The sequence below is a fragment of the Eschscholzia californica genome, unplaced genomic scaffold (genome assembly GCF_041429995.1).
Source record: "Eschscholzia californica isolate CP2 unplaced genomic scaffold, dmEscCali1.0.p SCAF_3, whole genome shotgun sequence".
Classification (NCBI taxonomy): domain Eukaryota; kingdom Viridiplantae; phylum Streptophyta; class Magnoliopsida; order Ranunculales; family Papaveraceae; genus Eschscholzia; species Eschscholzia californica.
Genome location: NW_028238420.1, coordinates 58,540,268 through 58,555,286, shown reverse-complemented (window position 1 = coordinate 58,555,286; position 15,019 = coordinate 58,540,268). Strand labels below are relative to the sequence as shown.

Genomic DNA, 15,019 nt, shown 5'->3' with positions numbered 1-15,019 from the left:
AAAGAAGAAGGGTGTTTCGGAAATTCCACCCCTAGCCTGACTTTTTTGGACCTGCCCCTCATTCTTCATCTGCAGTGGGCCTGATACATATTGTTGGGCTGATTTTGGGCTGATTTTGAGCCTTTTGCCTACCCCTCCAGTTTTAATGGTAATCTACTAATCTCATTTTGTTTTTAAAATATAGTACTACTAACAGTTTCCAGAAGTCTTATCTCTTTACCGCACGAGTATCTTCTTCTCTCTCTCTCTCTCTCTCCTATTTAAGAGAATTTGCTAGTACTGTGACGAAACCGAGGAGACGTTTTGTTTCTTTCTCTCTCTAAGATTATTTTAGTTAAAATCTTAAATTTAAAGAGTACAGATTCTACTCCATTTTCAATCTCTCTATCTCTGTCTCTGTATATACTACTTACTAATCTTATTAGTTTCTCTCTCTAGATGAATCTTCTTACTGGAGCCATGAACGACCTCGAAATCTCCCCAAATTCTTCAGTCTATCAGATAAATTATAAACTAATCTCGATGTAATTATAAAAAAATCATCTAACATTAGATCTGCTGAAGAAACTTCACCTTTTTCACCAGTTTACTTTAAGCAAACAAGTTCTACTATCTTTTCAGGTAACAAATTCTAATCCCTATTACTCCTAGTTTTTCTTTTTGTGATTGTGTGCATGTGAATCAATATGTTACAAATTTTAGGGTTAAATTGGGATTGAAGTTGAAGAATGCTTTTAGAATTGTGATTTTGATTTGATTCTTAAACGAAAAAGTACTAAGAATTTCGGGAATAGATACTCAATCAATTGAACTTTTTGAGTTCGATTGAACATTTGTTTGTTCAAAGATGATGATTTTTTGGATTCCGTCAAGAAGAACAAAGAGAATGCTCTTTTTGGATGAATCTAATCATTTTGTTCCCCAAAAAGTATATAGATATATTTTGAGTTTTGATGATTCATAACTAGGAATTAATGAGAAAGTATAAGATCGATTTACTTTTTTTTTTTTCCCTCATCATTCTTGAAATTCATAATCTTAACTTAAAAAATTATCAATAATCATAATCAAAGTAATAATAATCTTAACTTCAAATATTCTTCGAGAAAACAACTGTGTCATTTCAAGAGAAAAAAGTTGTAATTTTTTTCACCCGATGTTTCGTAGGGCCAATTATCTTGGATAGAAATTTCTCGATAGGGACGAATTTACTGCAGTCAATGTCTGTATCTGTACGTCTGAACTCCATTATAGGAGTTGCAAGAGTAAAGCTAGGTTTTAATAAATTGTATAGAGAAATATAATTTTTAGGGTAAAATAGTATGTATGGGTATTGGTGATCCAACAAGAACCCAACCATGGGGGATGGACCCCTATAAAGGAGAACAACATGATTGTTATTTTTAATTGTTTCATTTATTTGTAGGTCCTTTTTTTTTAAATATTTCATTTGTCTTTAGTAAATTTACATTAATTTGTTGCTTTAAGTGTAGCTATCCACTATCTATCTTCCTGGCAGCAACCTGTTTGTTAGAGGACCTACTTTTTTTTTTCTTTTCTTTTATCATGTTATTGATACATTGACACCCTTTTTGGTCTCCTACTGGGATAATTTTCTTGTTTATTAGTTTTCAAACTTCGAAAATATTTTGGATAAATAATCAAATTACCCACGAAGTCGAATAAAATGTGAAACAAGGATTAATTATATAATCAAATTACCCACGAAGTCAAATAAATAGAAGATAAAAAGTAAGGACTTTTTAAGAATTACACGAATGAACCGTATTAGTAGGTTGTATCTTGTTTGCTATGTATCGTGGGTCATATTTGTTCATTGGTTGTAACGGTTTGTAGCAGCGGTGACCTTGTCATGACCAACGTCACATGTGTTTAGACACGATATGTGTACCATCTTATCATGTTGTGTACGGCATGGGGCACTATCTATAATGATTGAGAACCTCTAGTTGGTCCTAATTGAACTTTGCACGTTAGACTTGTGCCCTAATAAGCCAAAGTACGTTACTCAAAAGTGAGAATCACTTTTTGTACCCAAACAAAAAAAAGTGAAAAGCACAAAAGAAAGAAACAAATGTTGTCTACGAATCTCGTGAGTTCTTGTTACAGTTTGTTTATATGTTAGTAAACTAGGTACTTGCTTTTCAAAGGAATTCATCATCCAGAATTAGTGTCTAAAAATTTAAAGTTTTTTAACAGATTAAGATGGAGCCAGAAAGTAGTTTATAAAGCCGGTCGATGGAAAAGCAACATATACTAATAAGTAACAAGTCAGTATGTGGGAGCTTGTTCAAACACAACCTAAGTAATAACTAAATCCATTTTCTTTAGTTCACCTAAAATCTAATAAATTATACGGCATCTCTTTAAGATACCTTCCGTGTAAAAGACTACACGGTTCTGCTGTTTGTGTAGCTTCAGTATTTTATTTATAGAAGCAGTTTTAGGACGTATCTGATATGTGTTCTCTGAAATAGAAATGAAATTTATTAGAAGTTTCATGATTTTTTTTTTTGCTGCCGAAACTATTACTTAATATCTTCTTATCCTTCAACTACTAATGTATGGTAAATGAATGTTGCAGGTCTATCAGTTCTCAACTATGAAATGACCCTTTTATCAATATCATCTTCGACAATGACGAAAACCCCTCTAGCATTTTGTCACCGTTTTCTCATATTAACCATCATTTGTATATCTCTCCTTTTCCCACCTTCAACTGCCATAACTGATGAAACCCATGCCTTGATCCAATTCAAAAAACAGTTAAAAGACCCATTAAATTCCTTAGAAACATGGAAAGAAGACTCTCCGAATTCTCCATGTGATTTTTTAGGTGTCTCTTGTCATTCAAATTCTCGTAGTGTGATGGAAATCTCTCTCGAAAATATGTCCCTTTCGGGTGAAATATCGTCTTCTATTTCAGCACTAGAGAATTTAACTTCTCTTACACTTGCTTCAAATTCAATCTCTGGTGAACTTCCTTCTCAGTTGATAAAATGCAGAAATCTTCAAATTCTCAATCTGACTCTAAATGAATTAAGAGGAACAATTCCTGATCTTTCAGCTTTGACAAACTTGCAAGTTCTAGATTTGTCTCAAAACTATTTTTCGGGGAAATTCCCTGATTGGGTTGGGAATTTAACTGGATTAGTCTCATTGGGTCTCGGCCAAAATAACTTTGATGAGGGTAAAATCCCTGAAAATCTTGGAACACTGAAGAAGTTGACATGGTTATTCATGGCTGGATCTAATTTGACTGGTGAGATACCAGACTCCATTTTCGAGTTGAAAGAACTTCAGACTTTTGATTTCTCAACCAACAAGCTCTCAGGAAATTTCCCAAAAGCCATTACAACTCTGAAAAATCTAAACAAGATTGAGCTGTATTCGAACAACTTCACTGGAGAACTCCCATCAGAGCTTGCAAACTTGACTCTTTTAAGTGAATTTGACATTTCTAAGAACCAAATGACTGGTAAATTGCCTTCGGAGATCGGTAATCTGAAGAATCTGGTGGTATTTCAACTGTATGATAACTCTTTCTCAGGAGAATTTCCTAGCGGGTTCGGAGATTTGAAACATCTTGTGGCTCTATCTATCTATGGAAACAATTTCACCGGGGAATTCCCTGCGAATCTCGGTCGTTTTTCACCTCTGAACAGTATAGATATATCTGAAAATGCATTTTCTGGAGAGTTTCCTAAGTACTTGTGTGAAAACAAAAAGTTACAATTCTTACTTGCTTTGAGTAACAAGTTCTCTGGAGAGCTTCCTAGTTCTTATGCTGAATGTAAGACTTTAGAAAGGTTTAGGATTAGTAGCAATCAGTTATCTGGTGAAATTGCTAGTGGAATCTGGGGACTACCTAATGCAAAGATAATCGATTTCGGAGGTAACAACTTTAGAGGAGGAATATCCACGGAAATCGGGATTTCTTCTAGTTTGAATCAATTAATTTTGCAGAATAATAAGTTTTCAGGTGATCTTCCGTCAGATGTTGGGAAGCTTACACAGTTAGAAAGACTATATGCAAATAATAACGCCTTCTCTGGTCAAATTCCATTACAACTTCAAAATCTGAAGCAGTTATCGTCTTTACACTTAGAACATAACTCGTTAATTGGATTGATACCTCCTGAACTCAGTGAATGTACAAAGTTGGTAGATTTGAATATTGCTTCAAATTTTCTTAGTGGTGATATCCCATCATCGTTCGCTCACTTAAGCTCGTTAAACTCTTTGAATCTATCCAGTAACAGGCTTTCTGGGTCGATTCCAAAGAACTTACAAAAATTGAAGCTAAGTTTGGTCGACTTCTCTGATAATCAGTTTGCAGGAACAGTTCCGAACGACTTACTGATGATGGGAGGAGACAAGGCATTTTCGAGCAATCCAGGACTCTGCATAGATGAGAATTTTGTAAGACATTTCAATTCTGTACTTGGTGTTTGCCATGGAATTCATAGAAACAACACATTCATAAGAAACAAAATGGCACTTGTCTGCATTATAGCCTCGGCTTTGATTATGATCTTATCTGGTTTATTGGTTGTGAGTTATAAGAACTTCATGAATAATCAACCGTATATAGAAGACGATCTAGAAACAGGTAAGGAAAAAGACCCATCATGGAAAATTGAATCTTTTCACCAAAAAGAATTTGATGCAGATGAAATAAGTAACTTAGAAGAAGAGAATCTTATTGGAAGTGGAAGTACGGGAAGAGTTTATCGATTAGATTTAAAAAAGTCAGGTGGAACAGTTGCAGTAAAGCAAATATGGAAGGGAAAAGAAGTGAAAGTTGTAACAGCGGAAATGGATATTCTCGGAAAGATTAGACACAGAAATATAGTTAAACTTTATGCCTGTTTGACGAGAGGAGGTTCGAATTTCTTGGTCTTAGAATATATGTCTAATGGTAATCTTTTCCAAGCTCTTCGACGACAAATCAAGGGTGGGAAGCCGGAGGTTGATTGGATACAAAGGCATAAAATTGCAGTAGGTGCTGCCAAGGGAATTTCATATCTTCACCATGATTGTTCACCTGCTATTATACATAGAGATATAAAATCTACGAATATTCTACTCGATGAAGATTATGAACCAAAGATTGCTGATTTTGGGATTGCAAGGATTGCAGAAGAATCTAATGGATGGTCTGATTCGAGTTGTTTTGCTGGTACTCATGGTTACCTAGCTCCAGGTGAGTTCTTATGGTTCTTATATATATATATATGTTTCTGTAATAAAGATCAATCAAATATCTTAATATGTCGGATGCAATTCGGCCTAACTCTCTTGCGAGCAAAGCATTGCCCCAGGCAAGGAGGGGTAATGATATACCCTTCGATGCCAAGGCTGATTAACTCGGCGCACTACCCCTGCTTGCTGTGATAAACTTTAAACTTTAAAGTGTCGGCCCATTCCTGAAACCTTAGCTCCTGACCTTCGGTACCATGTTAGAGGCTACTAAGCCTAACCCTTGTTGGGAACCGGCTTGCAAGGAAAGAATGGATAAAGACTTGTCTAATTTACAAACTTTAATGCCTAGGCATTGTGGGATAATATGCTAATAATTTTTACTTTTATTTTGATTTACTTTCAGAACTTGCATATTCTCTTAAAGTGACGGAAAAGAGCGATGTATATAGCTTTGGTATTGTACTTCTAGAAATGATAACAGGCAGAGGTCCAACTGATCCCGAGTACGGTGATGAAAGAGATATTGTATATTGGGTTTCAACACATCTCAATTCACTCGAAGATACAATTAAAGTTCTTGATAAAAGGGTGTCAGATTTGTTCGAAGATAACATGATCAAAGTCTTGAAGATAGCTATACTCTGCACAACTAAGCTTCCAAATTTACGTCCGAATATGAGAGATGTGGTAAAGATGCTTGTTGATGCAGATCCTTCTATAGTCTTAACTGCTGAAAAGAATCACAAATATTGATAGTTTACAAGTTTTTCTGGTTACAGTTTGTTGGTTGTTTGCATAGTGTTGTGATATTTTGGCTCATGGTTTAGAGACTGTGTTTAGATAACTTAAATGTTGTATGAAGGAAATGATATGGAACTCGTATTATGGATATTTTTAGTTATAGAATTTTGATTGATCTCATTTCGATCTCTTCTCTACTTTTCCTTTGTGACAGATTAATTCATGAAATAATTGTACAGTATAACTTAAGTGGTTGCAATCATTCGCCCTGCAAAAGAACAACATTTATGATATGTCAAAACAAAAACACGACGAGTACATTAAAATATGTTGTAGTTCTTAGCATTTTAAGATTGGAAAATGAGGAAGAAAAAATTATTATTTCTATAGATTTCACTTTTTTTTCCTTGTCATACTCTCCACACCACCACTGACCTTCGACACTGAACCTTCGACCACTGCCAATACTGCCACCGCAACAATTGCCAATACTGCCACAACATCATCTCCGTCACACAACAATTGTCACTACAACCACATCCTCACTACCCTACAACACCTCCGTACCACCACTACCAGCGACGTGCCGATGTTTTACTACAAGTGCACCATCACCACCACCACTACCATACTTCCCACCATCACCACCACCACTACCATACTTCCCACCATCACCACACAACCATGACCACCGACCACAACACTCACCATCTACGACATTAACAAAAGGCAACCATTAATCCATTATCATGACCCCCCGCTCAATTGGTGCCACCACTTTCACCATTCTCGAGCCACCCAAACCAGCATACTACTAGGCCACCACCACCACCACCACCACCATCACCAAATATGTGTTTGTAACCACTAATATTGACTAAATAAAGTATTTATAGTTGAGTTCTAAAGTATGTTCAAGCAGCCGGAATAGCTCAGTTGGTTAGAGCGTGTGGCTGTTAACCACAAGGTCGGAGGTTCGACCCCTCCTTCTAGCGGCATATTTTTTTTCTATAAAGCAATTAAATCTTTCTTGCTTACATCAAAAAAAAAAAAAAATTAAATCTTTCTTGAGTTTCAAATTTTGCTTACTTCTTTGCAAGTTTTTAATAAGTCCTCCCCAAATCCCGACGCCTTCTCCAGTTCTCCCCAAGGCTAATAAGCTCCATTAAGAAACTTAATATCGAAAAAACACATATATGTTATTATACAAATGAAAAGAGTACATGTTCGTTCATTATTCAAACACACAATACCAATATCACTAAAAGGCCAGACACATAACATTGATTTGAAGCAATGTTATTATTATATCATTATTATTTTGCGGTTGTAAAACGATAAGAGGCATAAGAAAGCGCTCCCTCACGCCAACTATGATGTATGAGTTCGGCCTTCGCTTCTTCACCAGCTGCCCCAAGAGCTACGTGTAATGGATAAAAGTGTTCAGGCCAAGGGTGCACCATTTTCGCCTGAGGTGCTTTCTCCTCGTAATGATTGATGTTTTCATGTCTGTAGAATGTTCAAATAGGTACAAATTTAGAAAATTATATCTATGTTTAACATTAAAATCGACTCCACAAATTTCCCAATTCTTTTCTGCTACGATTTAATTTTCTTGATATTGTAAATGAAAATAAAATTTACCTGCCATTTAGAAGAGATTCTTTGAGCCATGTATCAAAATCGGAAGCCCAAGAAGGAACAGGATCGTTCTCTTTACCGAGTTTCCTCAAATTATGGGTTGCACTGCCCGAACCGATTATAAGTACACCTTCGTCTCTCAATGGAGCCAATGCCTTGCCCATATTGTAGTGATGAGTTCCATCAAGCTTGGTTTGAACAGAAAGTTGACACACTGGAATATCAGCTTCTGGGTACATGAGAAGAAGTGGGATCCAAGCACCATGATCCAGCCCCCGAGTTTTATCTTCTTTAACACGTTCAAATCCAGAACGCGTCAGCATTTCCTTAACTCGCTTTGCCAGTTTTGGTGCACCAGGTGCAGGGTACTTGAGCTGCAAAAGGATAGAAATCGAGTTATATACAACAAAAACAAGCACCCTCCCCTAGCTATCATCACAAGAAGGTATATAGCCAATAGATTTTGACCAACAAGGTCAGTCAAACAAGCATCTTAATTAACAACTGATCAAATAGAAAATAGGATGATTAAAGGAAACTAAATTAGGGTTAATCAATACAGTATTTGTTTAGAAGTTCAAAATGACTAACCTGGTAGAGAGGTTTGGGGAAGCCATAAAAATCATAGATGGTGGAGTTGTGATTGTCGACGACATTAACAGTTGGATCAGATGTCTCCCAGTGAGCTGAAATGAGGAGGATTGAAGTTGGTTTTTGATTGGGTAGTTGTATATTTTGTTGCCATGATTTCAAGAATGATTTGGCTGGGATTGAATCGTCGATTGCTAGAAGCGGAGATCCGTGTGATATGAAATATGTATCCATCCTTTTTCTCTTTCTCACTCTATTCTCCCCCCTTCAATTTATTTATTTTCACCAACTCTCTTATTAAAGTCACATACTAACATGATATCATGGATGACCAATGCCAATTCTTTTTTTCTTTTTCTTTTTCTTTTTCTTTTTCAAAAAGTGATCTACAAACTTTTCTATACCTATACATTTGTAAAATTTTGACAAACTCAAAGGGAGATATCGATTGGTAAAAATTCACAAAAGAGAAATTTATCCAGAACTCCCTTAAAGAATTGGATTTTGGTTAAAAGATCCAGTCAATTTTTTTTTATTAGAAACTATGTAAGAAAAATCCAAGAGTTTGGCTCAAATACGGAAAAAAAATCCACTCGGGAATAATAATGTAAAAAAAACTCAATTTTTAAACTGTTGGCAACACTTTTGAAACTGTTACAACACTTTTGAAACTGTGCCAACATATATAATTATGTTCTTAATTATGTGTGAACAAAAACAAATTAGTTCATACATTTACAAAATTGTTGAGAGCAAATACAAAATTGTTGAGAGCAAACTGTGTTTTGTTTAGAAATTTTCATAAATATTTTGTAATTTCAAATCTTGGGTATTTGTGCATTAATGTTTCGGGTTGGGCTTCATTTGATAATTTTGACCTGAATTTTGAGCCTTATAATTTTTCTCTCTTTTTTTTTAGTCCTCAATTCTCTAAGTATTTTCTTATTTGCAGCACTTTGCAGCACTTTGCGACAGCTTTGCAACGCCTTGCGACAACTTTACAACTGCTTTGCAATAGCTTTGGAGCATCTTGAAACACCTTACAACAGTTTTGCAACGTCTTGCAACTCCTTGCAATACCTTGCAACTCTTTTGTTCAAATATTAAGGTTTTAACGAAACAAAATACAAATATTTGAGTTTTTAACAAAAAAATAAAATAAAATTAGAAGTTTTAACAAAAAAAATTTAACTAAAAAGAAGTTTAAAATTAGGTCTTCGTCCAATTTTCTTGCAATCCTTTTATTTATTTAAAATTCTAATTTTTTTTAAACTATTTTATAATATTTTTTTTATCCTTTTGCAACCCTTTTGCAAAGCAGTTGCAACTCTCTTGCAAGCAGTTGTAGATCTCTTACAATCATTTGCAAATCCCTTGTAATCAGTTGCAAATTACGAAAAAAAAACCTAGGACGTTAAAGACTAGAAAAAAATTTAGTGATCTTTTTTCATCAAAAAAAAAAGTATAGAGAGATTTGACCAAATTTCTTTAAAATAAATCGATGTCACGCTCCCGCTGTCCCGCACACCTTATGGATTCATGCCCAATCTCTTGTTGTGTTAAAATTGTTGGTTTAAAAATGGAATCAGAAATATACCTGGTGTCAAAATATTCCAGTCTCAAATAGTCAAATATGATATAAACATGACTAGAAATAACATAATAAAAGTAAAAAAAAAAATTTGTCTCTTGTGTTGATCAGTAAATAAATCTCTTTAATCACAGGGAAGATGAATCTTCTTTTTGATTTCACCAACTTGTCCCAGCAATCTTTTTAACAATGGACAGCAAATTTTCTTTATTTTCTTGGTAAATAACTACATAAAAATAGTGTAAAAAGCAAAAAATAAGAGAACAAAATATCTCATAATCGAAAGAGAGAGAGAGCCAGAGGCGAGCCAAGACCGAAAGGGAAATGATAGAGTGACTTAGAAATTGGTACTTAGAGGGTGACATATTTCCTCATTTAGAAATAAAAGCGGTCCCCACCGTAGTCAAACTTTGAAAAAACCTTGTCTTTTAGTGATTCCACATCAGCTGGGCATTAAAATGCCCAAAAAATTTGGGCTCTCTAGCATCTCCCAGACCGAAATAGATAAAGAGAGGCAGTAGCTAAAGTAGGCATATGGCTCCCTTGGAAATTCTCTACTCCTAACTTCCTAAGTTCTAACTTCTATATCCATCTGCACCCCAAAAAAATATCGCCTTCTCGGACGTTTCTCGGATGTAAATAGAATCCATAATTCTTAGATTTACAGATGTAAGATCACCAACCTTCGAATGAATTATGAGTCAATAACATATTCCCTATGCCGATTTCTTTTCCTTTTCCAAAAGGGGTTTACAAATTTATCTAGCCTCAACTTAGGCAATGTTTGTAGCGTGCAAGTTTCGACAAAGATTTGTATAGACTTGCACAAATTTTCACAGGCTGATCATATTTTGAAAAAATAAGTGACGCCTCTCCCTTCAACACTACGTATTTATGCCAGCTGAGTTGATATGATGAGGGACTTACTTAAAAGACGTCATTAGGACGAGCGAGACACTAAAAAACAATCTGACTCTAATAATTGAGTTAACAGGAAACACTACCTTATAGTTGTTTCAAAAATCAAGTTGTCCCTATATTTATAAGGTTGAATGAGTTAAAAGCTCAATCTAGGTTTACTTGGTAAGGATACCAGTCTGGCAGGTTGATGATAGGTTTACAAGAAGTAACAACTATTAAATAATAAATCAGCACTTATGGTGTACAACCAGGGCTGAACGGCATTGTCTGAGCTCAGCTCATGCCTTGTTTATCATATTTCAAGATCCACACAGAGAGTACAATATATACTACCAAACCACAAACATATCATATATCATGTACTATATATTATTAGTAATGAAAGTCGACGCCATTGTGTTTCATGTAGAAGATTTCCACAACATGAATGAGTGTTGTCGAACTATATCAATCAATGGCAGCAACAGCAGCAGCAGCACTAAGAAGAAGCAGCAGCTGAAGTAGAAAAGCGATAGGAGGCATAAGAAAGGGTACCCAAGCTCCAACTATGGTGAATGAGTTCTGCCTTTGCACTTTCACCAGCTGCACCTAGTGCAACATGTAATGGGTAGAAATGATCCGGCCATGGATGTGCCATCTTTGCATATGGTGCTACTTTTTCATACTCATTCACAGCATCGTGTCTATTTATCCCAAAATCCGGAACAAACCCACACAATAAACAACATTTTAGCCTTCGATTAAGCGAGAAAAACACAATCTAACATGAACATAGAATGAAATGAGCAGAGTTTATTATATACCTTCCCTTTAACAGAGAATCCCCGAGCCATGTATCAAATTCCTTAGCCCAGGGGGCAATGCCATTTCCATTGAAATTGAGAGACCTCAAGTTATGTGTTGCACTTCCTGACCCAATTATAAGTACTCCTTCCTCCCTCAATGGAGCCAATGCCTTTCCCATGTTGTAGTGATAAGCTCCGTTCATTTCCGTCTGGACTGAAAGTTGACAGACTGGGATATCGGCCTCCGGGTACATGAGCATGAGAGGGACCCAAGCACCGTGATCAAGCCCACGAGATTTGTCTTCGTGTACACGTTTGAATCCACTAGATGTTAATAACTCCTTTACCCTGTTTGCCAGTTCTGGTGCTCCTGGTGCTGGATATTTCAACTGGTATATGGTAAATAAATGGGTTAGACTAGCTAAAAGAAGAAACTACGCCAAAATGTTGATAGGAAAATACTTCAGTCGGGTGCTACCAGAGGCTTTGCATACCTAAGTCATAGTTTTTATTAGGTGAAGTAGGTCTCATGCACAGTTAGCCTTTCGATTCGTGAATAGTTAGAAATCTTGCAAAATACCTAGGCTTTAATATTTCCTATTTCCATGTAGTAGCCTAGTAGGGTTTGTATCACTGGTGAAAACAACTAAACCCCTTTGTTAGGTGTAACGAACACTAAGCAAGAAACCCAAAATACACAAAGATTTACATAGTTCGACAACATTCTTGTATCTATGGACTATCCAATTTCTTTCACTATATTCAAATGAAGATAACAACAACTAACTGCTTAAAGTCTGTCGTTTTTGCCCCCCAAATGTGACAATATGTCTTACTTGTTGGTGTATTCCCACTGGTTCACTACTATTGGGAATATTGTTACTTACACGCATCCCCATCAAGTGATGCTCATACTTATATGGGGAGCGATACAATCACTTCAAATTCTGCTCAATATCTTACCCGAAGCATTACTGGCGCAATCGTACTATATATTTATACCGTTTGCACTTTCAAAGAACACTCATCAGCTTACCAAAGTCTGTGATTAGTAGTAGATATTGTTTATGTTTTTTTGTCTCAGAGTATCAACCTAATTAAAGAGATCTAATTGTCTCTTAATCTCATCCACTACCTTCCAAACAACCACCACCACCTTCTCCGATGACCATTATCAAGTTAGTAGGTACATATGTTTTGTTCAAGCATAAAATGTGGTATGACTCAACGGTAAGATTATAAGTTTTGTGTATGAGGTTCTAGGTTCATGTCCTCCCTAAAGCATTCTAATTTACTATATCTTTTGATTAATTTTCTAAATTTCCATCCATGCTTCTTTGACATTCTAAATCAACATACACAAACCCGTAACGTGCTCAATGAAAGCAGCATAGGCTATCCCTAGTCTATATATAAAACGGAAAATGATCTACAGACGGAAATCCTAAGTAGATTTGGGAGGGAATTCCAAATCAACGTTTCAAACTGATTTTTCAACTTCCTTTTGATTTTATTTCATATCAAGAGGAAAATAGAATTCTCTTTGAAATGTGTTTTTGACTTTCCTTCATCTATCAATATTAAAGTACAACGCTGATAGGGAGACTCCATGGTGTACTCCCCTAATAGGATAAGAGATATTTTGGTCCTTTCAGACTGTGAAAAGACCAAAATATCTCTTGTAAGGGGGAGTACACGTGAAATATGTCACTTGTCAGGGGAGTACACCATGGAGTATGTCACAGAATCCTTGTCTGGGTTGTATTAAAGTATTATACACGAAGGGGGGGTGGTTGACCGTTGACCTACGCCTACCTCACCAATCAGGGAAGCAAGCCAGGTTAAAGGTACAAACGTGTCGGGTCAAAATTTTGATGAAGAAACATGCATACAAGGGTAAATGAGTGAATTCACTTAAAGGCTCTATGCGGCGGCGCCGCCGATGTATAATCAACAGCAGGAAGGATCATCGGGGAATAAACAACAAAAATCACGGCTAAAGAGAGAGATAAAGGGAGTACCTGATACATGGGTTCGGGGAAGCCATAAAAATCATAGATGGTATCATTGAGATTGACAACGTTGACAGTGGGTTCAGAGGTTTCCCAGTGACCAGATATGACGAGAATTGATTTAGGTTTTTGATGAGGAAATACTTTTTCCTGCCATGATTTCAAGAAATGTCTGGCTGGTAGTGTTTCGTCGATGGAAAGGGTTGGTGATCCATGTGATATAAAAAACGTATCCATCATCATCCAAATTATTCTGACTGACTTGGAATGAGAGATCGAGATAGATAGAGAGAGAGAGAGAGAGAGAGGAAAAAGAAAAAAGAGTGAGAGAGAGATAGGTAGGTAGGTGTTTACTTAGAACAGAAAAGAAGAAAAGGGGGGGGGAGAGGTTGTAACTTAGACAACCACTGCAAACCTAACAATTAGTTGGTTTTTTCCTAAATTTGTAGTAGTTTTCTGTCTATAACTTGTTCTGTCCTTCCAACAAACTAACCCCCCTCTCATCAAAAAAAAAAAAAACAAACTAACCCCCAATTGCCTCAAAAAAAACAAACTAACCCCCAATTCCCACGATGTGACCGATTAAATGTTGACAAGTTTTCAAGGTGCCAACAACTCTAGTTAAGAGCCTCTCTCCACTCTCCTTCCTATTTTTAAAAGGCCCATCTCTAAAGTGTTATCCAAGTCCTTTTTCTTCATAGTTCCACTCCATAGTTTGCCTTCAAGAAGGCGCCTTTAAAATTATCTTTCGAAAAATTGTTAAAAAATGTCAACTCTCGGAATAGACACTTCCACTTTCTGTTTTACTTTAAATCGATAGACTCATACCGATTAGGTTACAAAATCGGTTCAACACCACCAATTTCAAAGGGGTCAACATTCCTTTTTTCATCTTTTTTTTTTCCGATTCTTTATTCAGTGCCAGCTTTGACTTTTGGGGAACTCTAGGCGAACGTATTGACAACCCCCTCCACACAACATATTATTCTTCATATTTGTTATGATTTTGTCTATGTCTATAAAACTTTCTCTTAAGGTCGATTTAATACTCTAACTTTAATTTCTATTAGGATGTGATTTAATACTTTAACTTTATATGGTTTCACTAAACCACATATTAGTACAGTTTGGAATTAGAATTTAGATAGACTTTGTTATTAGATGTCTACATTTATTCTACATTTATTCTTTTAGTGCTTCTTTTAAAAGGAAAAATTATTTAAAAAATAATGTCTCATAAAAATCGAACCTTAAGACTTTAGGTTCTTTAACCAACCTCTTGCTTTAAATTTAGATGTGACGCCCCAGGCCTTAGCAGTTGCCGATATTGTCCTCCCTTTGTCCACCACCACGCACAAGTGGTATGAGGTTTTGTTCTTGGCCATGATTCCAAGAGTCCCTCCAAAAGGCCTCGGTACTTACTAAGCGCCAGCGTAGACCTATAGCCCAGGCTCTGGACACTCTCGTGAGCGATGTAGGACTATTACACTAGATGAATCCAAACTAGATAA

At 36.0% G+C, this 15,019-nt stretch overlaps 3 protein-coding genes across 3 annotated transcripts; 1 reads left to right on the top strand and 2 right to left on the bottom strand.

Moving 5' to 3' along the window:
* The first annotated feature begins 150 nt into the window (after positions 1-150).
* Positions 151-6,147, top strand: LOC147552481 (uncharacterized). The gene is made up of 3 exons (XM_086666961.1): positions 151-621; positions 2,606-5,227; positions 5,630-6,147. The coding sequence occupies exons 2-3, from the start codon at positions 2,629-2,631 to the stop codon at positions 5,977-5,979; spliced, it is 2,949 nt and encodes a 982-aa protein (XP_086523087.1). The 5' UTR covers positions 151-621; positions 2,606-2,628; the 3' UTR covers positions 5,980-6,147.
* Positions 6,148-7,147: 1,000 nt separating this feature from the next.
* On the bottom strand, positions 7,148-8,585 carry LOC147552480 (4,5-DOPA dioxygenase extradiol-like). The gene is made up of 3 exons (XM_086666960.1): positions 8,200-8,585; positions 7,612-7,982; positions 7,148-7,476 (listed from the first exon to the last, which is right to left on the bottom strand). The coding sequence occupies exons 1-3, from the start codon at positions 8,431-8,433 to the stop codon at positions 7,284-7,286; spliced, it is 798 nt and encodes a 265-aa protein (XP_086523086.1). The 5' UTR covers positions 8,434-8,585; the 3' UTR covers positions 7,148-7,283.
* A 2,324-nt stretch (positions 8,586-10,909) lies between these two features.
* LOC147552479 (extradiol ring-cleavage dioxygenase-like) lies at positions 10,910-14,079 on the bottom strand. Its single transcript, XM_086670913.1, has 3 exons — positions 13,518-14,079; positions 11,515-11,885; positions 10,910-11,394 (listed from the first exon to the last, which is right to left on the bottom strand). The coding sequence occupies exons 1-3, from the start codon at positions 13,749-13,751 to the stop codon at positions 11,190-11,192; spliced, it is 810 nt and encodes a 269-aa protein (XP_086527039.1). The 5' UTR covers positions 13,752-14,079; the 3' UTR covers positions 10,910-11,189.
* Between the last annotated feature and the right edge of the window lie 940 nt (positions 14,080-15,019).